The sequence below is a fragment of the Gouania willdenowi genome, chromosome 7 (assembly GCF_900634775.1).
Source record: "Gouania willdenowi chromosome 7, fGouWil2.1, whole genome shotgun sequence".
Taxonomy (NCBI): domain Eukaryota; kingdom Metazoa; phylum Chordata; class Actinopteri; order Blenniiformes; family Gobiesocidae; genus Gouania; species Gouania willdenowi.
In genome coordinates this window covers 1,497,958-1,525,532 of record NC_041050.1, presented here as the reverse complement: position 1 = coordinate 1,525,532, position 27,575 = coordinate 1,497,958, and the positions used below count along the sequence as shown (strand labels likewise).

At 37.1% G+C, this 27,575-nt stretch overlaps 1 protein-coding gene across 1 annotated transcript; it reads right to left on the bottom strand.

Annotated features, from left to right (window-relative positions):
* Positions 1–118: 118 nt before the first annotated feature.
* On the bottom strand, positions 119–27,157 carry spats2 (spermatogenesis associated serine rich 2). Its single transcript, XM_028454086.1, has 13 exons — positions 27,026–27,157; positions 20,633–20,877; positions 19,217–19,296; positions 15,600–15,708; positions 13,660–13,709; positions 12,608–12,833; positions 11,399–11,578; positions 11,136–11,271; positions 5,949–6,007; positions 3,004–3,113; positions 2,469–2,571; positions 2,207–2,352; positions 119–2,141 (listed from the first exon to the last, which is right to left on the bottom strand). The coding sequence occupies exons 2-13, from the start codon at positions 20,655–20,657 to the stop codon at positions 1,890–1,892; spliced, it is 1,476 nt and encodes a 491-aa protein (XP_028309887.1). The 5' UTR covers positions 20,658–20,877; positions 27,026–27,157; the 3' UTR covers positions 119–1,889.
* Positions 27,158–27,575: the final 418 nt, after the last annotated feature.

Below are 27,575 nucleotides of genomic sequence, written 5' to 3'. Positions count from 1 at the left end.
CTAGTCTGTTTTATAATAACTGTCCACTAGATGGAACCAAAGCAGCAGCAGAATTATTTGTGTTTGACCTAAAATGAAACTGAAGCTGATGTAAAAGGAAACTCTGGTTCACTCAGTGGTTAATGCAAACTGTTTATTTGTAGTAAATGAAAAGTGTGCCATTCAGTGAGAAGGAGAGAGAGGAAGAGAGAGGAAGAGGAGGGACGATCGACGTCTTTGGTCCGTGTGTGTGTGTGTGTGTGTGTGTGTGTGTGTCGGAGACGAGTAAAGGCACTTAAAGTTTACAGTTGTCTCAAAAATCAAATGAGAAGAGAAAGCAATGGATGAACTTTCAATCTCCGCCAGGAGCGATGGAGAGAACAGAAATAAACGAGTTCAGATTCACCAGCAACATCATGTCTGTACACAGAAGAAGTTATTCAAAGGGAAATAATAATAAGTCATGTTAAGATAAAGTAATATATGTAAATAAGAATAAAGTTTGGTGAGTAAAATTAAAGTAGAGTATAAGTAAAGTACAGAGGACATGAACGTTAAACCGTACATTTGTTGACAGCGTGGGAACTGAGAAAAAAGCGAAAACGTAAAATTCAACCTGATGGTTTTTTGTATTTTATTTGGAAAAACTTAAAAAACTCTTAAAGTTAGGGATGTAAAACAAAAAGTAAAAAAAAAAAAGATGAATGGGACGACAGATTGTTCTACGATGACGTGTTTAACGTTTAAATGTTAAAACCCTGGAAGTCGTAGCTTTACATTTTTCTTTTGCACATATTTTTTAAATCTAGTCAGATTTCCTAACGTCAGTAAACGATCATCCAGGAAAAGTGTTTTTAGAGATAGAACAAGATTTTTATATCTGAGTGTGATCGGGATCCGACGTCGACGATTCGTGAAAACAAAATAAGGAAATATTCTAAATTACTTTGAACTTTCAAACTGTGCCACTGAAGGAGAAGTGTTTTTATAGAAGCGTGAGAAACAGAAGTCGTGATGCAGCACTTTTTAAAGTTCACACACAGCGCGTCTGAAAAGGCAAACGTGAATCTGTGACTGAAGGCAGAAGCTCAACATTTTAAAATGTTGTTTATGTGAATTTAAGCAAATAAAATACAGAAAAAACTCATGACTAAAGACTTCCTTCGTCTGGATGACTTCTTTGTTTTCTTTAGAAATGCACCAAAGTAAATGAGCCCTCGTTTGAAAGCAGCGTGCGTGAGCAAAGTTTGTGTTGTAATCAGAGATGTTAGCTTAGTGCTAATGCTAACACTAAAGGAGCAAAATAAAGTTTACAACATGATTTTTGAGAGAGAAATGGACGAAGAGTCGAGAAACGTCTTGACATTCTGTCCTGGAAACAGAAAAGTTTGATCTCAAACGTGTTGTACAAGTATAAAAAAGTGCTAAGATTTGACGATAGAGGGGGCGGAGCTTCACAGGGCTGTAAAAGTTTACGCACAAATGCAACTTTGAACGAAACCCATTGGATTAGTGAGATTAGTTTGATATCAATCAGTCAGATTAGAATACTTTCTGCTTCAGATTAATGCCGATGTTTGGTTCGGTTGTTTTTGTATTGATTGCGTTGGCGAGCTGACGCTGCGTTGCGTACAATCACAGTGAAGGCATTGAAATGCGGACGGGAGATTAAAAAAACAAACTAAAAAACAAAAAAGATCAAATTTTTGCCACAGCGGCAGTGAAGCAAAGTGGGCGGAGCCTGAAAGACCAAAGAAAGGAAGAGCGTTTCAAGTCTGAGCGGACCAATGTTAAACAGTTAAACAGATGTAAACATGGTTTCTATTCTTCATTGACTGGAGTTGGAGAGGGATGAGGGGGTGGGGCTTGTGGAGGAGAGAGGGGTGGAGCCAAGAGGAGGAGGAGGAACGTCAGGGACCATGTGACCGCGGCTGCCTCTGAGGAAGCCCGTTATGAGTGGCTCGGTCCTGATGGGAGGACGAGGAGGTGGAGTGGGCGGGGCCTCTGGAGCTGCCGGGGTGCGTGGACGAGCTGCCTCCGCCGTCAGCGTTGCCGTGGTAACGATGATTGGGGCGGCCGGCGTTCCTGTCGTGGTAGGAGCTGCCATTGTGCCTCTGAGCAGAGTGGTACCCCTGGAATGTTCTACGGTTGCCCTGGAAAATCTACAGAAGAAATTACATCAGAACTATGTAGAGATAAAACACAAACAGAGGAGGAGTCAACTGACCTGTTTGGACGGTGGAGGGCGGGACTCGCTGGGAACGGGTGGAGCCTGGGCTGGGGGCAGAGCTTCCTGCTGGTTGGGGCTGGTGACGGAGGAGGAGGTGGAGCTACAGCGGGAACGATGAGAGTATCCAGTACGAGGGTGGTAGACTAGGACAGAGACACACAGCCAATCAGACACAAGGGACGGGGCTTATTCCATCCTCAACAGTTCAATGCTCTTCAGTAAAAACAGGAAGTAGAGGAGTAAAAACAGGAAGTGGTACCTGATCCAAAGCCCATGATGCTGGTCTTTAGTGGCTCCAGATCAAACGTGAACCTCACGGCTTTCCCGAGGTCTTCGTCGTATTTACGCTCGCTCACAAAGTGCTGCCAGAGGTTGAGAACAAAAACAATCGTTTATCATCAGCTTTGTGAAATAGAGAAAAAGTCTGAACCAACAACCATCTGAACCTTTAACAGAAAGAAATGTGAAGTTTCCACAAATCTTTTCCCACCAGTTTACACTTGGAACCAACTCTTTCTTTTGGCCCAATTAAATGCTTCGGTGGACTAAGTTTGGGCTGCAGGCCTCAAGTTTAATACCCCGGATTTCACTGAATCTTTTTACATACGATGGGTGTGTTTAGATGCAAAAAAAAAACAACTCACATTGTCTGCTTCAAAAAAAATAAAAAAAATTAAGCAAGCACAGAAAAATGATCTTCAAAATAAAAGCACAGGTTTTCTTCCCCAAACTTTTAGGTCCTTGTGACCCTCATTGGTGTCCCCACCCACCAGTAGAACACCCTGAGTGGTTACCTTAATGTCTGCACGTAGCTCCGTCAGCTGTTCCTCAGACATAGACGCTGATTTGTCCGTCAGCCGTCGCAGTTCCTCAGCTCTCTTCTGCCGTGCGTCCAGAATCGTCACTGAAACATCACGCAGAAGAAAAGAGAGCAGTTACACAGCTGCACGTTTAATAAATCATCATAAATATTCAATTGTTAAATCCCAAACACACAAAGTATTCAGTCGTAACATATTTGCACAACATGTCACACTGGAGTACAAGTCGATGTCACCCAAACAGAACTCGTTTAGTCTTTAGACTTTACTGCTATTAAACTTCACAGGATTAATAGAGTCAACGACTGTTATTAGTTTCACATTTATATGCTTAAGAAAACCTATAAATACTGGCAGAGTTACAGTGAAATCACAAGATTATGTCTGTTTGCTACACGTGTAGAGATTCAGTCACCTGTTTACCATGGAATAAAAGTGTGTACATTGCCCCAAAACATGTTAATATATGATATACATATATATAATATGATAATATATGATATTGGGGCCTGATTTAAATAAAGAAAAAATATTTTAAATGAATAAAAATGAATATTGTATTCATGATTATACTCACAGATATTTATCATGTTAGGGAGAAAAAAAATCTGAACATCTTTTGCACTACGTTTAAAAGAATATAATATGAACAGTTTACAGTGCAAAATTAAGCTTTAAAAAATAAATAAAAATCAACCCAAGAATTTAAAATGTAACAAAGGTTAACTGAATAATTACACTATTACAGATTGCTTTCACAAAATGCGACTCATTGGAAACAATTACAGGTCTCATCAATCCACCAAATGGCTCAAAGTGTCTGATTTAAAATGCAGCAGAGCTCACGTTTTAAATGTAAATATTGCTGACAATCAGGTTAATTTAATCGTGGCAACCAAAATCGTGATTATGATATATTAAATTAAAATTATATTAAAATTTGATTAATTGCGCAGCCCTATTGGAGTCCTTACATTTATTCCTACAAAACAATAAACTCACTGTTTAAGAGCTGCTCTAACTGATACCAGTGTTCCCACTATGCTCTGAATACACCACCAGCACACACTCATCATTTAAAGGAAATTAACACCTTATTTATCATAGGAAATGCAACCAAACATAAATAGCGTGAATTGGAAACTGGAAATATACATTTTAGTAGCCAGATTGCACTGCAGGCCCAAAAAAAAAGAAAAAAAAAAGACATTTCGACAAAAAGAGCGGGCGGGGTGAGCCCGCACGTCTGGGGGAACATTTGCGTCCGGATACACAATGAGGCGCGCGCCCCCACAGCGGCTGGCAATCCCTTCTTTCCTCCACCTTGTTTGTGACTGTGTTTTGCCTTTGTGCACATACGTCGAGGAGGTTTTTTTCCTAGTCTTATACTGTCCTCCCCAATAGGGAAGTTAGGGATGGCTGATTTTACCTGAAAAGAAAGATTCGAGTTTCAATTTGATTTTTGATTCTTTTTTTCAATGCACTTAAAATGACAGCAGACATCAGATACCTTGTCAAAAGTGCAACTTTATTGCTGTGATTGTCATCAAGAGTTAAAATGCATAGAACAATTCCAAAATAAAAAGTAAATGAGGCTCTGTCATTCAACAAGTTCAAGGTTTACCAAGTTTAAGCAAAAGTTCAACAGCAACGTCACAGTAGTTTAAATTCTCCAATTAAGAAATCAGATAACTACATATTTTATAACATATAACAATTATAAAAATAATAAACTCTTCCCTTAGAATCTCAGCATACCGCAAATAAAAAATTAAACATGCCTGTGGCACACCTATAGCCTACTCAAAGAGTAAACAAAGAGGGGGCTGGCTCACATCGCGCTACGGTAACCCACAAGGACGGAACACGAAAAAGTCCGAAAAAAATATGGTGGAAAAATAACAATAATTATTGTTTTAAAATTTTAAAATATTTTTTCTTAAAAACTTGAATTTGCAAAATAAAAATAGATTTTATCTACAGATTCGATAAATCGATTTTTTGCCCAGCCCTCAGGGAAGTTAGTTTAAAACCTGCTTTTTCCCCTCACCTCTCCTCCTGTTGTTTTGCCATTTTTCATCTAAACATGAGGCTCCTCCCATGCTCGTGGCGACCCACAGTTTCTCCCGTTCTTGTCCTCTCATGTTATTTGTAATCATCTTTCCATGTTTCTTTGGACAACATGATACTGAAATGTTTGTACAGCACTATGTGGTTTTATTTTTACCTGTGAAAAGCGCTTTATAAATTAAATTTACTTACTATTTAAGTTGTTGGTATAAGTCGCTCTGTAAATTTTAAATCAAAAAGTGTAGCGATTTATATCCTGATATGTTATGGTGGATGAACTGCAACGGTTGTTCTTTCTGTTGGACATTGAATCACTTTAGCATTAAACTCTTTATATTCTATAATTACCATCTGAATATTTAGTATTAATCTATTGAATAAAAAGAATAAACGTTGATCCTTAATGTGACACCAGTGGAAACAGAAACCCAGTGAAAGGCTGAGTTTTCATGGATGGACTCGCTTCCTTGCGGACGTTTTTTCCATTTTCTGTTAGACTTAAATGGATCTCAGATCAGATTAAATGTGATCTGGTCTCTCAGTGTCACTGCAGGGTGATTTTTGTCCGTTTAACAAACACTGACTTCACACAAAGAGCTCATTGAGCTCCGACACTCGACACTCAGCTTTTCCAGGACAAACGCTCGGTTCAGGGAGAGGTATGCAGTCTTGCTCTGTTGCACGCACACACACACAGACACACACAGGATGGTAAACCTGCGGCCTCAGGCTGAGGATCTGCTTTTACTGCCTGTGAACGCAGGTCGGGGCTGTGGAGCATCGTATTACGAGGACAGTTTCCTCGTTCTGTTCAGGAGGCAAAAACTCTGAAAAAGCTCCGTACTTACTGGAATCAGATTTCACTTTGTCCATTTCTGCCAGGAGAGTCACTTCTCTGTCCATTAAACTAGAAAAACACAGAAAAAAACAACACACATGAAATAACAGCAGTGAAATACCTCCTGCTGGGAAAAACTAGAACCTGTTCATGTGATTTACGGCGTTGTTTCCTGCCAAATTAAAATAACAATATAATAGCCTTTGTTTACATGCTTTTAAACTTCTTTAAAATGAATTTCTACATTAAAAACTCGTTTTTTTAGAGGCCAAATACAGAGTTTCATGCACTGTCAAACAGAAATACTTAAATAGAGGGTTTGATCATGTGGCTTTCTTAAAACCTTGAGTCACTGGAGACTTACTCAAAGAATAAAACTATTTCTGCTACACAGATAGCAGCACATTAATCTATTCTTTGTTCGGAACAAAAGAGATGGTTTTGATCTCAACCCTGAGTCTGCTTTAATGAATAAACAAACTTCTTAAACGGAACCATTATGTCGGATCTGCTCAGAAATATTAATAAAACACCAGAAGAAGAAGCGCAGGCTTAAATCTCAAAGAACACAATGCGGTGAGTGACTGTTATGACAAGAATCATCGCAATCAAGAGACATTTATTTGAATTTATAATAGTTTATAATTGTTCTTCGTCAGCTGATCAGCTTAAGTTTGCCTTGGGTCTGTAGTTCTACCATTAGCTTGGTTATCAAAGGATGCTGCCAATAATCAGATAATTCCTCTTTAATCGTATTATTTTATTTCTATTATTATTCTATTATTTAGCTTCTCCTTGATTTCTTTGGTGCCCTTGCATCTGTGTGAAGTAAACTTTATAGCCCCTCCCTGCCAGACTCAACCTGAATATGTAAGAGAAAGTATATATTTTTCTAAATTATTATTCTCAGGGTTACCACACATTTTTCCACAATGATTTTTCAAAATTTTGCCAAATTTCCATGACTTAGTTCTGAAGCATTGAGATATTTGTTTCGCGTATGCATTTCCTGGTTTTTAGTGTACGTCAGCTAACGTATGCAGCGCTTTCACTTTGAGATAACGCTTAACATATTTTAAACACTAAAATGATATAGGCAGTATTTCCAAAACAGTTAAAATATTCTGTGACTTTAATAGACTGGAAAATCTTTTTTTCAAATTCCATACATTTTCCAGGAATTTAATGACCATGGGGACCCTGTATTCTTATTAGAATGCATTTACAGTGGGACAAAAAGTATTTAGTCAGCCACCAATTGTGCAAGTTCTCCCACTTAAAAAGATGAGAGGCCTGTAATTTTCATCATAGGTAAACCTCAACTATGAGACACAACATGAGAAAAAAATCCAGAAAATCACATTGTAGGATTTTTAATGAATTAATCATTAAATCCCTCGGTAAAATAAGTATTTGGTCATCGATAAACAAGCCAGATTTGTGTCTCTCACAGACCTGTAACGTCTTCTTTAAGAGGCTCCTCCTCCACTCGTTACCTGTATTAATGGAACCTGTTTGAACTGGTTATCAGTATAAAACACACCTGTCCACAACCTCAAACAGTCACACTCCAAACTCCACTAAGGCCAAGACCAAAGAGCTGTCAAAGGACACCAGAAACTAAATAGTAGACCTGCACCAGGCTGGGTAGACTGAATCTGTAATAGGTAAACAGCTTGGTGTGAAGAAATCAACTGTGGGACCAATTATTAGAAAATGGAAGACATACAAGACACTGATAATCTCCCTCCATCTGGGGCTCCATGCAAGATCTCACCCCGTGGGGTCAAAATGATCACAAGAACGGTGAGCAAAAATCCCAGAACCACACGGGGGGACCTAGTGAGTGACCTGCAGAGAGCTGGGACCAAAGTAACAAAGGCTACCATCAGTAACACACTACGCCACCAGGGACTGAAATCCTACAGTACCAGACGTGCCCCCCTGCTTAAACCACTACATGTCCAGGCCCGTCTGAAGTTTGCTAGAGAGCATTTGGATGGTCAGATGAAACCAAAAAAGAACTTTTTGGTAAAAACTCAACTCGTTGTGTTTGGAGGAGAAAGAACACCATACCTACTGTAGAGCATGGGGGTGGTAACATCATGCTTTGGGGCTGTTTCTCTGCAAAGAGACCAGGACGACTGATTCATGTAAAGGAAAGAATGAATGGGGCCATGTATCGTGAGATTATGAGTGAAAACCTCCTTTCATCAGCAAGGGCATTGAAGATGATTTTGAAATCTTACAATATGCTTTCTGGATTGTCTGACCACAATCTCATCATGGTCACCAGAAAATTAAATAAAAAGCGTTTCAAATCTTTGCCAGCCACAGAATCCTTTAGGATACCAAAGCAGGAACAACAAACCTTCATGGACTCAATCAATGATGTAAATTGGGATGAATTACTCTCTGGCATAGACTTGGACAAGGATTGTTCTCAATTCTCCAACAAAATACAGCAAATTATTACACAATTCACACGGAAAATTAAATTAAGGGCTAAAAAAAATGGTCTTCCCTGGGTAAACCAATCTATTCTGAAACTGATGAAAGAACAAGATAATTCCTTGAAGTTGGCTGTAAAATCAGGATATAACAGACATCAATTTATCTCTTTAAGAAATAGAGTAGTGAAAGAAATAAGAAAATCTAAAGCTGACTTTTTCATCACTGCTTTGAATAGTGCACGTGGAAATTCTAAAATAACCTGGCATTATATAAAAACACTGACAGGTGACTCCCTCAGAAATAAGACAAAACAAATGCAAATTGAACTAAATGGAGACATTTCAACAGAACCCAAGGTAATAGCTGATGCCTTTAACAACTACTTTATTGATTCTGTAGCAGAAATCTCTGGGAACTTTACAGTAAAACAAAAAAAAGAATACTCATTGTCTGCAACACAGTCTTTTTTCATATCAAACATCACTGGGACCAAAGTCATTAACATAATTAAAACCCTCAAACCATCTAAGGCCAGGGATATATTTGGAATGGACACGAACATGCTCAAAGATTTGGGATCCGCTCTGGCTCCTCCCGTTGCTTCAATCATTAATCGTTCAATTTCCAGTGGCCACTTTCCAAAGGCCTGGAAATCTGTTATTGTTACACCTGTTTTTAAATCTGGTGTTTCAACTTCTCTAAATAACTACCGACCCATAAGCATTCTTCCAGCCATTTCCAAAGTTGCAGAAAAATGGGTGGCTGAGCAGATTGTCCAGTACTTAAACAGTAGCTCCCCCTCTTTCCACGCCATGCAGTTTGGCTTCAGATCCAAACACTCCACTGAAACGCTACATGCCTTTTTATTGAGAAAATAAAATTTTCTCTTGACAAGGATGGAGTAGTAGGGGCGGTATTCTTAGATCTCAGGAAAGCTTTCGACACAGTAAACCACTCTGTTCTACTTTCTAAGCTCTCACAATTTAACTTCTCTCGTGACACTGTGAGCTGGTTTGAATCATACCTGTATGATCGTACTCAATCTGTATTAACTAACAACAGCAAGTCTGAGTCTCTTAGCTAACCACCGGGGTTCCTCAGGGCTCAATATTAGGGCCCCTCTTATTTAGCCTTTATATTAATGATTTGCCAACTGTCTGCTCTGAAGTTGAATGTTTGATGTATGCAGATGACACCGTTGTATTTGTTCACGGTCGCTCCAAGGACATTGTTGCAGATAAACTTACCAAAGCAATGACTCTCGTCACATCCTGGCTGCAGGAGAACTGCCTGCAGCTAAATACTTTGAAAACTGTAGGTATGTTTTTTAGTAAAACCAATAGAGCCTCATCTAATCCTGACATACTAGTAGCTGGAGAAAAATTACAAATTGTAAATCAATACAAATACCGTGGGTTAGTAATAGATTCTCACCTCTCCTTTAAAGCCCATATTGACAAATTATGTAAAAATATCAAGTTTAATCTAGCAAATTTCTGCTCAATCCGAAATGAAATGTCAACTGAAGCTGTCAATAATTTTTCTACATTCCATGATCTTCAGCCACCTTAACTACTGCCTAACAAGTTGGTCTCAGGCTAGTCAGAGTGCAAAAAGACCTTTGGAAACATTATACAAACAAGTATTGGATAGAAAACCAAGGCACTATCATCACTGTGCAATCCTAAAAAAGTACCACTTTTTAAATTGGGACAGTCTCCATAGATTTGCAGATCTGAGTCTCATATACAAAGTAACACATGATTTGGCCCCAGCTCCTCTGGCAGAGTTTGTCAGCCAAAGAAACAGCTCTGAGGCTCTGTACTGGAGGCTCTGTAAGAGGCGATTGTGTCATCCCTCTGCGCAGGAGTGCTTTCAGTCGCTCGGCCTGGTCAGTTAGGGGCGCTGCTGAGTGGAACTCAATACCTGAGGAGGTTAAACCGCTAACCACTTACAACGCCTTTACAAAAAAATTGAAAATTTGTCTTATTAACATGTACGTCTGCCAACATTACAAGTCGAGCATGCTGCGCTGCATTGTATTGTATTAGATAACGTAGCCTTTTGAACACGTGCTTCTTGTGTGTTTTAATATTGTAACTGGTACTGTCATTGTTGTTATTGACTTGTACATGTATTGTCATGCTTGTATTTTATTGCCTTTTTACATCTTGGCCAGATGACTACAGATGAAAAATAGCCTCCTGTTTGTTCATGGGTTATATGAAATTGCACTGTCCCCTTTCAAATAAACCAATACAATACAATACAAAGAAATAAAAGCAGTGAAACATATTTTTTCATTTTTAATCCTCTGAAATTGAACCCATGACACCAACAAAGGGTACATTACAAAGCATTGAGACGAACTTTTGTTATTGACAAATACTTATTTTCCACCATAATTTCCAAATAAATTCATCAAAAATCCTACAATGTGATTTTCTAGATTTTTTATCTCATTTTGTCCCTCATTGAGGTTTACCTGATGAAAATTACAGGCCTCTCATCTTTGTAAGTGGGAGAATTTGCACAATTGGTGACTAAATATTTTTTTGCCCCACTGTATTTATTTTACGCAACTTGCCTATTAGAAACACTAATAAATGTAAAAACTGTGTCAAGGTGAAAGCTGAAGCTCTGGAACTAAAGATGAATCTGGAACATTACACTTTTCTACACTGAGAAAAAGATGTAAAACAAACCAGTTCTCAGTAATTTCAGTGTGAACACGTCCACGTACCAACTCTGGAGGTCAGCAAACGTCTGCTTCATCCTCTTGATGGACGAGTCCATCTCGTCTTTGACCACCATCCTGTAGCGAGTCAGAGAGGAGGTGCATCTCTGCAGGTCTTTCACAGAGCGGTCGATGGTGGAAGCTGGAGGACGAGAGGGGACGTCAGATACACAACGAGTATCATCACACAGAATCCACCCCAGAAAAGGCTTAAGACCGATAAGTCGACCTGATCGCATAGCCCAATGGTTTATTGTGTTTTAATAGACCTATTTTCTTGGTTCCTGACGAGGTTAGCTCATCAGAGGAAGATGCTAACGAGGACGTGGGAGGATGCGAGTGCGATGCTGGTCTGTGTCGGGATTTGTTGCCTCGAGGAATCTGATGGTTCCTGTTTCCATGCTGCAGGGCTGGACTCGGAGCGCTAGATTGACTTTCTGCCTCTGCACCTAAAAAAAAAAAAATCTACTATAATTAGCAAAGAATCACTTTAATCACATTCAATAATACATTTCTTTAAAAGCTGATAAGAATAAACACTTTAAAACTGAAATGTAGAGTTCTGCTAAAACTCAACATTTCCTGTGTATCCAAAATGATTTTATGGCTTGAGGTGATAATTTCATACATCAAACAGTTGTAGCTTTAACACAGACATGAGGAAACATCTTTCATCAGGTTTGTAGATAAGTTCACATGGCTCTCCACTAAACTAAGTAGTTTAGATTCATAACAGATTCTCAAAAAGTAATGAAAATTTTTTTTTTAATTCCTAAAACAAGGCAACAATGTTAATATTGTTGCTTTAACTTTTTGCATTAATCTGTAAACAATTTAACAAAAAAAAACAACGATTGAGTGAGTGAGTATTATTTCACTTCTCTCCTACATTTAGGAGTGCATTTTATTTAGAGGTTTGTAAATGTAACTTGATGGTATCCGTTAATAATAAGATGGCTGCACCATTTTTTCTCATTAAGTTGTCAAAGCTTTACTTCGTATTCAGTAACAGGAGGATATCTCACCCTTCACTCATTCTACATTAAAATGTGATGCCTGAACATGTTATTAGTACATTCTAATAATTCTGAAAATTGATTTATTAATTGTTTATTTTGTTGCTTTTTGTATAGTTTAATGTGATTGTTGATCACAGTGATTATTGATCAATAATGCTTCTATTTATTGTCTAAATATTGATAAACTTTAAACTAAAGACATGGCACACATTGATTGCAGAGTTCATTGGTTTGTTTCCAGTTTGATTTTCTTCCTTTGATTCATCCTGAAGAGATACTTTGATGTCCAGCTGCTCGTCTCTCACAGTGTGAACATCTCTATAGTATCTAAACCTTGGTGTAGTCGGCAAAAAAAATCGTGAATTAGCAACATCCCTAGTCAGACGTGTGTGACCTCTCTCTACGTGCTGCTGCTGAACTAGAACATCTCAGAGTTCTACAGGTGGTTTCTAAGCTGACCTGTGGTTTCAGACGTAGCAGGTTCAGAGTCCAGCTCCGCTGCATCCAGAGAGGCTGAGTCCAGCTGTTCACTCAGTGAATCCAGAGACTCTCCGTCCATCACTGAGCCGTTAGTGTGGAAGCCATTGATCTCATCTTTATCCTTAGAGTCACTCACTGGAGCTTCAGGAGCCTCAGGCTCCACCGGAGGCTCGGCCTGAGGTTTGGGCTTCTTTTTCTTCTTGGGCTGAAAAATAATAATAATAATCAGCAGATCATCATGTGATCTTTGTGCTAATTAATTAGTGATAACTGGTTGAGCAGATGAGAGTCACTGAACAATTTCAGATTTTAAGAATATTAAATAATCAATTCTTGGCTTTTGGACAAAGTCACACACGTCACCTCATATTTAAAAGAGTACCTGAGTTCCATTAAGTAAAAAAAAAAACAAAACAAGGACAAATTATTCCAAATGTTTACGCTCCTGTTTATTCATGTTAACCACAACATATTAAAGTTCCCTTGTCATCATTTGACAAATGTTTTATCACCATGTGCTAAACAATTCTTGCTTTGTCAGTAATTCTTCATGAAACCGTAATTTTAGCTTCCAGCATCATCTGGTTCTCTGCTTCCTGAAGTCTGTGCAGCATGTTGATGATGTCACAGATTTGTTTGTTCATACATGTAAACCAGGGCTGTCAAATGTATTTTAGTTGAGGGGCCAAATACAGAACAGTTTAATCAAAAGTGGGCCCTAAATGGGCCACAAGGTGAAGAAAACGAGTCATTTTAACACGATTGTGCCGTAGTTTGCGCTTCCAGGTAAACATTTCACAATAAAAATTCACTGAATGGATCTAAAAAAAAAAAAAAAGGTGCTAAATGTAGCCACAAAGTTGTGAAGACTTCAAAGCTGCAAAAAAAAGATCATAAAAATGTGTAGTTTAATTTGTGAAAAATGGTGACTTTGAAACTGTTCCGTTCTAAAGTTTTAACACAATCTAACATTTGAATTCAGCGTCGTAATGAGAGTAGAGAGAAAAAAAGACCAGATTTACATGACTCACCTTTTTTTTCCCCGTCACATTCCATTCTTTGAGGATCTCAGCTGCGCTGCCTGACACACAAAGACACACACACACAAAAGCAACACAGTGACGTGAGACTGCAATGAAAGATTTGGAAACACCTTCATACTCAGAGGCATGAAGGTGTTTGGACGAAGGCTAGGGCTGAGTATTGTCAAGGATGTTGCAATATGATACGTGTCACGATACGATATCGCAATATTCTACCCAGTTATTATGAAAATTAAACGTAGAGATGAAAAATCAAGTTGCTGTATATGTTCATCAGAAGATGAACAAATTGAGTCAAAACTATTTACTTCAAAACATCCTATTTATTATTAGTGTTTTTGCACATTTTCACTGAAAAAAAGAAAATACAGTGTTACACACTGCCATCATAAAATGAAGTGCAACAAGTTTATTTTCACTGAAACTTCTGTGTAGAAGTCTCTAAGTAACCATGACAACATAATGAGGGCATTGTAACAACTATAAGTGAGAACATTAAGGATGAATCACCCTGAGTTACTGATAATGCACAATAATTAGAAAAAATAATTTATCCGATTGTATCAATTTAAACACTGATCTGAACAGATTATAAGAAAATAAAATACCTGTATATACATAAATATTGCACTGTCATCATAAAATCAAGTGCATCAAATAACCATTGTAACACATTGAAAGCATTTTAACCACTGAAATATTGCACATAAATATTGATTAAATATCCCACAAAAAAAAAATATTTTTTTTAACTTAAAAAAAAAAAAAAAAAAAATCAATCTTTTAAATAAAAACATCTATTTAAAATCAGCACCCAAAAAAAATTGCGATATATTGTGGAATCAATTTTTTTTCTTCACACCCCTAACAATGACACAGAAAGAAACAATGTTGGATGACGTGTGTGAGAAAACCCTGACGTTAATAAACCTGAAGAGCTGGAGACGAGCCAGTGACACACACATGCTCAGACCGTGTGTGTGTGTGTGTGTGTGTGTGAGGTGGAAGTCATTTATCTAAATAAAGTAACTTTCATTTTCCAGGTGGAAATGAAAGTTCAGATTGCTTTGTAAATTGAAGTTTATTGTGAAATGATGAGAAAGTTTAATAAAAAGGCGACTTTTTTTAAGCATGTGTGCTTGGTTTTTAACAGAAGTGTCTATTGTGGTCAATATTTTATAATGAAATAAGTTTAAAATCTAAATAAGTCTAACACGGTGCAACAAAAAGTATAACGTACTGTTTTGAAGTCTGACAACCCTTTTTTTTTTTAAACCAGCATTTACAAAAAACCAAATGACAGTCGTGTTTCTAATCAAAGTCTGTGGATGTGCTAAAAATATACCACTTTAAAAAAAAGGCAGTTTTAGAAGAATAAGAAAAATATTCCTCATCGAGTCGCTTCAACCTTCACTTTGCACTTCTAACGTCTTCTTCATCAGTTTTCCATGTAAAACTAATTTAAATGTTATTTGCAACAACCCAATACTAAATAATAGGCTGTAGCTAGAACCAGGGTTCCCACACTTTAACAATGATTTTTCAATACTTTTCCAAAATATTTTACCAAACTTCCATGACGTACACCAGCTGAAGTGATCTTACCTACGCACAGTTTTATCAATAAGGCAGGGAGTGAATATGTGAGATCTTGTGATTCCTGCTCAATGATGCTGCCTGTATGCAGCACTTTCACTATCAGATAACGCTTAACATGGTTGGGGTTTAAAATACTTTAAACATTAAAAATAAAATAAGCTATATTTCCAAAACGGTTCAAGTATCGTTTTTTCAAATTCCATAGCTTTACCAGGAATTTCATGACTGTGGGGACCCTGTAGAACTTTTCTCAGCATTGAAAAAAGGACCATCATGATCATTCCTAATCAATCAGAGCGACATCCTTTAAATCCAATACAGATCAATACCTTCTAAGAAAGCCTGCACAGCCTTATCGACACAGTTCTCAAAATGCTGCAGCACCAAAACGATCTCATTGTTGCTTTTGTTGGGAACGACGGCTCTGACGGCGCTGATCTGTGAGAGAAATACAAAAAATCATCAGCACGTCAACATTTATTCATAAAAAACACTAACACTGTATAATGAAGAAAGAAACCTGTCATCCACAGTGTAAATAAATAAAAAACACATGCATGCATCATTAAGTGCACAAAACACATTTGTCTGCATTCAATCATCTTTAACAATAAGAATATTATTTTATTAGAGCTGAAACAATGCGTTAACGTCATAAATACTCTTCAAAACTGTGGGAGTTTTTTTTTTTTTTTTTTTTTTTAGGATTTTTTTGGCTCTAGTGGCCTTTATATGACAGTTGCTTGACAGGAAAGGGGTCAGAGAGAGCAGGGAATGACACGCAGGAAAGGGTCCCAGGCCGGGAATCGAACCTGGACCCGCTGCAGGTGAGGAGCTATAGCCTCTGTACATGGGGCGGGCGCTCAACCCACTGAGCTAAACACTGCCCCCTGTGGGAGTTTTTTAACTTTTCAACCTCCGGGGATGTTGTCATTTGCCGACTATGCAAAAACCAGACGTTATAACACACGTGTACGACAGTAATGAACGAACATTTAAAAAGAAAATGTGTGATTATCAGCATTGATCATTGATACTTTCCATCAACGTGACGTTAAACTGTTGATTTTTTTGTATAAATGCATCGCTATTGACTTTAGCATCGTTAGCTTCCCACAGTACTATGGACATGTTTGTAAATATAGTAGAACTGGTTTATAGTAAAACATAATGTCATGACGTAGATCAGGGGTTCTCAACTGGTCACACCCTCAGAACCATATTTGCCCACGGTCATTAAATCGCAACCCGCTTTTAGAATTCAACCAACCAAATTTAGTTTTTCAGAAATTGCTGTTGAAAAAACACTTATATATAAAAACATAAATCTATATATTTCCCTGTGCAACATGCATTTGACAGCATGCCTGTCAAAAGAAAAGCTTCTTTCAAAATAAAAGACAAGTTAAATTAAGTAACTATTTTTGACCAGCTGTCCGCATCCCACCCAGTACAGATCTACGACCCACTTTTAGGTCCCGACCCACCAGTTGAGAATGTAGACGTTTACTATATAAAAAACCTGCTTACATTAAACATCCACGAGTGAATGCTTTATCTTAATATACTACAGACATCTCAGAGGCTCAACTTTGAAAATAATTAAATTAGTATAATAATAATATTAGTGAGGAGGCGGGAAGAGTTTTATATTGTTATAAAATGTTTTTCTTCTTCCGTCTGCATTAACTCCTCCTACACAGTTTGTCTGATTTAGACAATTAAGATATCAAACTGTTTAGAAAATTCCCGGCATTTATGCTTGTACTCAAATAATTTGTAACTTTTAAACTTTTTTAATTATTGCTCATGCAATTTTTTTGTTCTCATCCACTTTCATTGGAAATTTCAGCTTTTTCAACTTTTAACCCCTTCATGATTCAAACTATTCAACCTTTAACATGTTCAGCTACGACCTTCAACACATTCTCAACTCATTTCAACTTTTTTCTTAACCAATTTCAATTTTTTTTAAACCAATTTCAACCTTTTTTGCTAACATTCAGCTATTGCTAGGCTATTGCTAATGCTAGGCTAATGCTGACGCTAGGCTAATGCAGTGCGATGCGAGCCAGCACCTGCATTCTCACTTGTATTTTCTTCAGGAAATGCAAATATTCTAGTTATTAGTTAGTAATTATATCACTACTTAATTTTAATAATAATATTATACTAACGTAATTATTTTGGAAGTTGAGCCTCTGAGATGGCTGTAGTATATTAAAATAAATTCATATTCATGGTGTGGAATGAATTTTGATATAGTTAATATTCATAAGATTTTTCTTTTTTCTTCTTTACAGAGATTAATTTCAAAATAAACACCAGAGAGCTTTCACACACCCCTGGAGAATATTTGAATGAACTTTTCTTGTGCAATGACCTGCAAATCAGTGTTTATGAGTTTAAATAAAGAAATGTTCAATAAATGTTGAAGGTTTGACATCCTCATTGTATAAATAGTAGCATTGATCATGTTAAATAATGTTACAAATTAAATTAAAAATTTAATAGTTAGATAAACTGAAAAATTGATCATTAGATTAGTTGAAAAAATAATCGCTAGATCAATCATTTAAGTTACAGTTTGGCTGTAGTGATATTGTCCAAAATCATGCTCTATATTCTGTGTCATACTGCATTTTTGGCGTATTTTGTTTTAAAAAAAAAAAAAAAAAAAAGGTAGATTTTCTTATATATATATATATATATGTATAAAGCCATTCCTGCTCTAGGATGTGATTTCTGGGGGACGGGGGTGGGTGGGTGAACTCTTTGTTGGTTTAACGTTAGTGTGACCGGTCAGGGTTCACACTGACCTTTAATATTTGTATATGTGAGAGGTTTTTGACTTTGTGCACTTTCCAAATAACTCACCCACTGATAACACACACATTAACTTAAGCACTTTAACTGTAACTCTTATATTCATGCACTTTTTATTGTTTATTGACTGATTGTATTGTATTTATGTACTTTGCAAATTTGCATCTTTTGTCCTATAAGCTCACAAAACAAAAATTTGTTAACTCCGGCACATTTACAATATGTAATTTTTTTTCCCCGTATGTTTATCAACGTTCCCTTTCAGTAAAAAAAAGCATTTCATCACTGATGTTTCCACATTTGTGATCTGAGCATTAATACAGGAAAGAACAAGAGTTTTTATAATAATTTTGTGCGTATGTTTGTTATTGTCTCGCTTGTTGTGAGGCATTTTGTGCATTTCTGTAGTTCTTTTGTGTATTTTGCCTGTAAAATAGTTTTTTTTTTAAGTCAATTTGCGTTTTTTGGAGTAATTTGTGTATTTCTGTTGTTTTGCTTGTTTGTCATTTTCTTTAAATTTGTACATTTTTCTGTGTAATTTTGTGTATTACTATTGTCGTTTTGTTCATTTTTGTAGCAGTTTTGTGTGTTTTTGGAGTGTTTTCTGTGTTTTTCTCTTGCCTTTTCCTGCAATGTTGTAGTTCTGTGTTTTTTTTTATGTATTCTTGCTCTTGTTTTGTGTATTTTACTGTTACTTTATATATATTTATAAAATTAGATCCAGGGCCGAATGTGGCCCCCGGGCCACCAGATGCCTACGTCTGATCTAGAACATTCTGATAAAACTTTAAAAACAGAGGTGCAAAGCTGCTGTCCTAGAGTCACTATAGATTAACAGCTTTAAAAGAGGCTGAAGCTCCTTATCCTTATGATTATATAATGATGCTGTATATCATTAGCAAAGTATTTTCTATATCTCTAACTCCTCGGCTGTCGCCTCCCAAATGACACACACAGAAGAAGAAAAAAGCGCAGCCAGAGGCGACGTGGCACACTAGGCTTTCCTCGTTGTTTGTCCTCTGAAAACTTTCCCTTTTGTGTGTAAAGTTACATCGAGGTGCATGAAGTTACTCTCTAGAAAAGTAACAGAGAGCAGAACAGCAGCCGTCCAGGATCTTACCTTCTCCTTCATCCTCTCGGCTGTTCCTCCCTGTGACATCACCATCTTAGAGCGAGTGTCGAACACGACTCCAGACGTATCTGAACCAAAGCGAGAAAATTAAATCCCGGTTATCTTAATTTTCTACAAGAAGCACAGGTGATCAACATCCTGGTCCTCCTCAGCTTCATCTGATGCCTCACACTAAGTAATGACACACTTTTTAAACACACACCGTTCAGGAACCTGCCCATGTCATTGAAGGGATCCGCCCCTTTTGATTGGCTGAGCCAAACCCCCTAAAGGTGTGCTCCAGTATTTAGCACCAACGAGTCTGCAGCGGATTGTTCAAGTCCTGTTTGGAGGTGGGCGGAGCCTATAACCTGTTTGTTTAGCACATGTTCATCATGACCTGCATGGTTTGGACTTCCTGAAGCTGATAAAAGTTATTAACCAGCTGTGCAGGATCTGATTGAATATAAAAAATATATATCTTAAAATATAATTTAAGAAGTACTAAATCAATCAATATCATTTTAAAAAGAAATCCCTGTTCTTAAAACATCCTGGAGTTTGTTACATCAATGAAAAATACATTAAGTTTATTGAAATATTCAATTTCTTACTTTAAATAAAGTATTTAATCATTTAGAATATTTTTATAAATGAAAATAAATAATCTTTTCAGTTTCTTCAAATATTTGTTTCAGTTTAAAAACATTTTTGGGTTCAATTAATTAATTAGGGACATAATTGAGACATCAAAAATGTTCATATCATGCCTTAAAATACCTCCATGGCGTTTAATTAATTAAAACAGAAAATTCTGAATAAAAAAGTTGCATTAAATAATTTTTGGGAGTTTATTATTATTTTATTATTGGGAATTAATTAAAAACAAAATAAATAAACACTTGTCCTTGTTCTGTAAATCTCTCTCTCACACACACGTTAAATTAATAAATAAATAACCAAGTTTCCAACTCAAAACTTTAATAATTCTCTTCTCTGAAGACGTTTTATTTCACTGAGATGAAAAGTCTCACTGTTTGCCTGATAACTGTCATTAATCTCTATTTAGTTTAAATAAATTAAATTAATCAACATTACACAGAGCGTCTGTCATGAAAACGCTGAGTCAAGGTTAACCACAAGATAATCAGCTTCTCTGACGAGGCTTTGAAGACGTTTGTGTTTAAAATGAACAAAGAGCTTAGAGTCAAATTTAAATCCAAAGTCACTGAGGCTAAAAACCTTGCTGAGTTGGTGTAAACGTTGTTTTTTCAGACATAAAAAGCAGGTTAACTTCACAGTAAAAGCCCTCAGAGCAGCATCTCTGAGCCAATGTGTCACATTCCCAATATTTGGAAAACTCAAAGCCACGAGAATCATCCGGAAAACGTGGATAGATGTGTAAGAGAATAAAGTAACGCTCACCCCGTGGGCTGCTTTTCTTTGCCATGTCAGCACACACACAAGTGTCCTCTCTCTGCCGTGCACTGCAACGCAACACAACCCTGTGTGTGTGTGTGTGTGTGTGGGTAAACTGGCGTTCCAATGAAGGCTCCGAGTGAGGAGAGTTTCACTTTCAGTCGCTGGATGAGAACAAAGTTCAGCTCCACAATTCCAGTGTGAAGGAAAAACGTTGCACTTTTCTCTTTTTTTTTTAAATAGATCACAGTCTGTTGGAAGAAAAAACACAAGCAAGGGCCTTTGTGAGGAGAAACAAAGAAGAAAAACGCTGTTTAAAGGTTATAAACAGTGTAATCAAGGCAAATCTACTGTTTTATATTCAGATCTGTTGTTCAAAAAATGAGAAAAACTTAGTTTATGGTCAAGAGACGATTAAAAATGACATTGAACGACTGCAAAAGTAACGACATCATAATTTTTTTTAGGTTAGGTATTAAACTAGAAACAAAAATACACCTGTGATGTAGTGCAGGGGTTCTCAACCTTGTGATTTTTAAAATCCCCTTTAACTACACATTTTATTAGTGATTAAACCAGGATTTCCATCTTTAAGATGACTATAATAATAATTAATGTTCCTGGATAAGAGTGGATATTATTCATATGAATAAATAAATGTGGTTATCACAGATTCATAGAACAATGGACCATCATTTTACTGACTTTATGGATGGGCCCCAAAAATCTCTCCCCTTACGTGATGTGTTACGCGTTACGTGATGATTCTTGTAATCTTTAAGTGCCGTACAGGTAATAACTCCTATCAGAAGTTTTACTTTTTCCTGTAGCTGAAGGAATTCTTGCTGAGCTCAGCATTGGGATGTTTTTTTGAACTTTGCACACTTTTTACAGCTTATTTTCCAAACTTTGCATAACCTGGAAAAGAGAGAGATTAAGACGTTTGACTGTCAGAGTTACGAAGCACTTAAAAAACTGTTCTCAAACTGATCTGATTTCAATAGTCAAAAACAGAAAAGATACTTTTATTGTGAAAGGGCTGTACAAACTTCTACAGCCTCGCCTTACAGCAGCCTTACTAAATAAACTAGGCAGCTTTGTAAATATGATTGTTTCTAATTAGTGCTTTGAGATGACTTTTGTTGTAATTATTAGCGCTATATAAATAAAATGAACTTAATTGATTAAAGTTGAAGACAAAGAAAAGAGGGATGTCACCAATTATATGGAAGTATTTTGAGACAAATTAAAAATCTAGGGCAGACCACAGCTTGGACACCAGGAAATTGTAAATATGAAGTGGAAAAAACAATATGAGATCCTATTTAATAAGTTAATGTAATTATTTTAACCAGGAAGATTTCAACTATTTATTTATTTATTACTATACTGTTTCCTTTCTTTTTTTTTCCCTAGACAATCCACCAAGCCACATTCCTTGTATTGTTTAAACTCTACAACTCTAAACATTTCTGATTGTGAACTAGTTGCTCTAGTAACAGATCCAGGCTTAGTTAAGCTGCAGTAATATGTTCAGCCGTTTTCCTATTGATGAAGTTCATCCTTTATACTGAAACAACAGGATTTCTACAGCTTAAGGCGAGTCACATTTAAGACTTTTTTAAATGCCGAAACATCACATAAATAATAAATTCACAATAATCAGATTCTTTTAGAATTTGTATCAAAAGTTGAAAAGTACATTTTCTGATCAGATATTGATCAGTTAAGCTGTGTCTGTAGCAGCTCAGTGATTAGTTGAATCCTTTAAAACCAGGATGTCCCAAGTTTCACTTTGTGATGGTGTTTCTGAGGAAAAGGAAACCCAAGCATCAGCAGAAATAGCCCGACACCCTGGAGCCTAGAACCTACGCCCTGCTGATCAGGACCTGGAACATTAGCAGCTGTGCTCTGACACACCTGAACACACGTCAAACACACACACACACTAACACAGTCAACAGCTGACACAAGAGGTCGGCGCTCAGGCAAACACCAGGACGCTTTGTGTTGTTTAACAAGAGGGAAGGTGAAGGAGTGAAGAAGAAGAAAAAGAAAGGAAACAACATTTGTTTAGGAGAGAAACTCCTTTACTGTGCCACATGGAAAAGGAAAAGCTGAGGCTCACAATACATTAATTACCAGGGTTCTCACCAGGAATGTTTCCTCCGCCTGAGTATGTTTGAGCTTTTATTAATGTCTGGTATAGTTCCTCCACTAATAAAGACTCAGACACTGCATAGACAAGAATTAACATGAGTGTTCTATATATATTTATATATTATACCCACAGCAATATTGGGACTGTTAAAGGTGCAGTCCGCAACTCTCAGATCCCTCTATCCCCCTCCCTCCCTGCTGCTCTCTTGCCCTGCCTCCTAACTTTCCAAAGTCCCTCCCTCAGAGGAGCTAACAAGCTAACGTTAGTCCGACAGCAACATCACAGTAATATAACATGCTCTGTTAAAAGCATATTACGGCAGTGCTTCTCTATGTGCACACACCTCAGCAGCAGCAGCAACAACTCAGTGTCACTTACACCAACCACACAGAGGCTGCTGCGTGCACATGAACATGTGCACCACATAGTTCTAGTATAACAATTACAAATCAAACAATATAAATCAAGCAGCAGTAAGTTCTTGCAGAAAAGTCACCAATTCCATCTTCTACTCCTCCAGACCATACACCGTAAAAAAGACGGCGCTACAGCTCCGGGAAAGGGGTGGGGCTTGTGAGCAACAGCTGTCAGACAGCCCATCAAACACAATCCTGGCTCTGATTGGTTCTTTTTGCTCGGTCGCGGTGCATTCTGGCAATCTGCCAAAGGCTGCAGGAGCAGCAGGGGGCGGGGCTCAATGAGTCTTTTTTTTTTCTCACAAAAACTACTAGTTTGATGTAAAGCTGTCCTTACATAGTGACAGCTTTTGCAAAGATGACACAAAGTCACTTTTATAAGAGTTGCAGACTGCACCTTTAAGACTCAAACATACTTGTGCGGACATCCGCAAAACAGAGTCCGCCAGGCCAATTAAAAGCAGATCTCAGATTTTACGACTGCGAGGACTTCTCCGCGTAGTTGGTGTCACGTAAAACACTCTCAGCATTGAATGAATCATCAATAAATGTAACACAGACCTGTATTTCACCTCCTGGTGAAACAAATGAGAGATGAACACCAGCTTGGAGGACAGAATGGCAACACGTAAATGTTTAGATAGAAAACAGGATATAATTTTTGCATCCTTCTCCATTCCCTGCTGTTTAAATACCAACAGATGGAACTAAAGAGTGACCAGCCTAAACATTAGGAACACTGATAAGTAGAATACCATTTACACCAGCCATCTGTAGTTGACTTTAATAGCACCAACCTCCATTATTATTACTATTATTATTACTACCCTAAACAAGTCACACTACAGAATTCACTCACATGTGCTGTCCCTGAGAGGATAAAAAGACTAAAGTGACACATATTGTACCAGACATGCACGTTTTGGGACAATGTCACACATTTAGACGCTATTTAAAAAAACAAACGAAAAAAAACAGGTGATTGAATGTCAAGTAAGAAATGAAGCAAACGGATAAATATTCGCTCATAATCTCGCATTACGTAATCACACATTTCTACGGTATTCTTCTGGTAAAAACGAGATGTGTCAAATTTCTTGCAACATAATCTGGTGTAATTTTAGCGTGATCCTCCCAGCTTCTGTAAATCATCTGAAGAATAGGTAGAAATATACAATCAATAACAGTAAGTTGACTCTATTAACCCCATTTAGCATGGTTTCAGGAAAAATAATAGCTGTAAAGTCATCTAAAAAAAAAAAAAAAAAAGACAGAGCCCATTTACACAACTCTCATGTGACCCCTCTTGCGATTGTCTTAAAGGGGCCACGCACTGGATGGGTCAATGCTTTAAAAACTGCTTTCACCAAATCAGACCAGCCCAGAAAAAAGAAACAATACGTACGTGGGCCAAACTCTGAAACGGAATTTAGGAAATCTTGAAGCGTGAATGGATCACATCATCATTACATCACAGTTTGTCCAACAAAGTGCTTTTTATTGATCTACAGACTTTAAACAGCGGGTCGACGATCACTTTTATTGGGTCAGTGCTGATTCTGCATCTGAAGGAAACATAATGCTACCTACGATCAATTAAAAGCTACACTTTACCTGCATTTGTAAATATAATTTGTGAGCATCAGTTCCTTTCTTAGAAGCTCAAAGCCAAGTCAGTACAATGGAGGATTTAAAACGTATTTATTTAGGATTACCAGTAAATACGTATCCTATCTGCAGGCTTTAGCAGCCATGATTCAAAGTCCCTTCAGATAAACCTGGAGCTCAAACAAACAAAGTAAAAAAAGTGAAATAGTAAAAAAGAGCTGCACTCAGTGCACATAAAACAAGCTTTAGTTTAACTCGGTGCTGACTTTAAGACTCATCTAATATTTACACATCTACAAACCTTCAGCTGCAGGTTATTTACGCAATTAACAAGCAGTGCTTCCTTTCAGTGGGTGTAACGGACCTGCTGGTATCGCAAATAACCTGTGATCCTCCATTTCTGGCTGCTGATAAAGCAATCAAAAGGTTTTCCTTTTACATATTAATCAATTATGTGCCTAAATATGTTTGGGTTATAAATAAAGTTTGGTGTGAGTGTGTTTCTTTACTATATAAACAGGAAGAAGCTTGTTTACGTAACCAAAGAGAAGTGCAGCTTCGTCTCCACATCCGTTTGGTACTTTAATAAAATTAGAAATGTGCCTTAACGAACCAGGAATTTTCACTTTTATCTTATTTTGTAACAGAAATGAATCTGTGATAACCACATTTATTTATTCATCTGAATAATATCTACTGTTATCCAGGAAGTTTATTATTATTATAGTCATCTTAAAGATGGAAATCATGGTTTTAATAAGGAATGAAACAGGTTAAAAGTGACCAAAAATGGTAGAAAAGGTGGTGAAACTGGATTTTAAAAACCAAAGAAATTAGTTAAAAGTCGTAAATTACAGTGGGCAAAAATAAACAGAGAAAAATGGTAAAAAGTGTCAATATTGGAACAATTAGTTTAAACTGGCAAATAATGGGCATGATAAATCGTGAATGTGGTTAATTTGGTAAAAAATAAGCATGAAATATAGAGAAAATAGGTTAAAAGTGACAATAATAGGTCAACATATGTAACATTAGGTGGAAAGGGTTTATGATGTATTCAAAGTGGAAAAAAATGTGCAGAAAAGGCATTGAAATGTGATGTACAAGTGTCAGAAATGGGAGTAATGTAAGCAAAAATCGGCTTGAATTGTTCAGAAAATATTGAAGACATCTGGCAACTCTCTACTACAAGGTTGAGAACCCCTTATTTAACTAACCTGTTTAAAGACAAGCAGTGTCAGAACTAATTGTTTTCTACTTTATTTAAATTAATTCCAAGTATGTATCTAGAAATGTGCAAGTATGAGAGAGAAATGTCTTATTTTCACCATTTAGCCTGATCACCATCACAACCAGACACTAGATTACCATTAAATTAACATTTTACACAATGAAACAATGCATGAGGAACTTTATTTTAAAAAGTGTTTTAGCTGCAGGTTCTTTGCACATTAGACACTCGCTATGGAGTCACTAAATGAAGCAGCAGCAGCAGAGCCTGATATCGCTGGTGTAACGGACCTGCTGGTCTCACATAACTGGACATGGACTTCCGGCTACGTCGACAGTTGCTGCTGCTAAATAAACGGGGAAAAAACAATAAAGGCGTTTCTCTCGCAGATAGAAAGTAGTCAAATGTATCATTAACCTAAGTAATAATTTAACTGTGCTGAAATTTTTGTTTGAATTACTTTCTAAATAATAGAAAAAGCAAGAAAACTCTTCACATCACCAGAGATAGATGTGCAGCTATGTCTACAGATTTAATTTAAATTTACAAATATTAAGTAGAATCAAAAGTGTGCGATAATGAGTCACGAGTAGCTAAATTTAGCAAATATAAAATAATACGACAAAAAACCTACAAAAGTCCGTCACCAACCAGCCGAGAAACCATCAGACTCGAGACACTATGTTGCCATTAGCCTGCTAATACGATTCAAACGATATACAGGTAACTTAAAGAACTTGAAATTTAAAATACATTAAATATACGATACAGTTAAGCATTAATGAAGCTCACACACTTTGACTCTGTCTGTCCGGTCAGTAGCGGTTGTATATTTGTCCAGAGCAAACGTTAGCATAAAGGCTAGCGGTCCGCAGCTCCGCAGACTGCCGTCCTCCAGCGGCCCTGCTACGGACACTCAAACACTTCAGCCCCGCTGAAAATAAGCCCCCAAAGGGCTGCATATGAACCGTGTTGGTACGTACTTGGTGTGGGCAGCAGGCTAAGCAGAAGCTTCTAGAAACAGCACACCGCAGCTCGCACCGCCAGTCGTCTTTAATGCAAAGCAGTCGCTGAGGACAATATTTTCCTCCGGCAGACGGACGCTGGGTTGCCAGGTTGGACGCAGACAAGCCCCGTTTTAAGTAAGAACTGGGAATCATCGTTATATTATATTATACCACTATACCATTTACACTGGATTCTGTTTGATTATTTAAGAAAGCCTTTTTTCACTGATATAAAATCTTAAACATCCACGTCTTAATTTTGAGATTCTACAACCAATTGGTTAGATAAAATGTCATGATTACAAAATAAAAAGTCACAAAATAGAATAGAAAAGAGAGGAAATTCAGTTGTTGCAGCCAAACGATTAAACAAAAGCAGACAGTAAAAAGGAAGAATAAATACCAACATTAATTACAATATTATATATATATATATATATATATATATATGTTTTGCTTTATGTTTTGCAAATAGGAAACATACCTGTCATACAAATACAGCCTGTTTTACATATACAAATATCTC

What these genes read in the sequence shown, in the direction of transcription:
- spats2 (XM_028454086.1), bottom strand. Translation starts at nt 20,657, where the DNA reads ATGGCAAAGAAAAGCAGCCCACGGG. An exon ending in AAAGAAAAGCAGCCCACGGG is followed by an intron (nt 19,297 to 20,632) that starts GTGAGCGTTACT and finishes GCTTTGGTTCAG; the next exon opens with ATACGTCTGGAGTCGTGTTC. An exon ending in GCCCTCCACCGTCCAAACAG is followed by an intron (nt 2,142 to 2,206) that starts GTCAGTTGACTC and finishes TTTCTTCTGTAG; the next exon opens with ATTTTCCAGGGCAACCGTAG.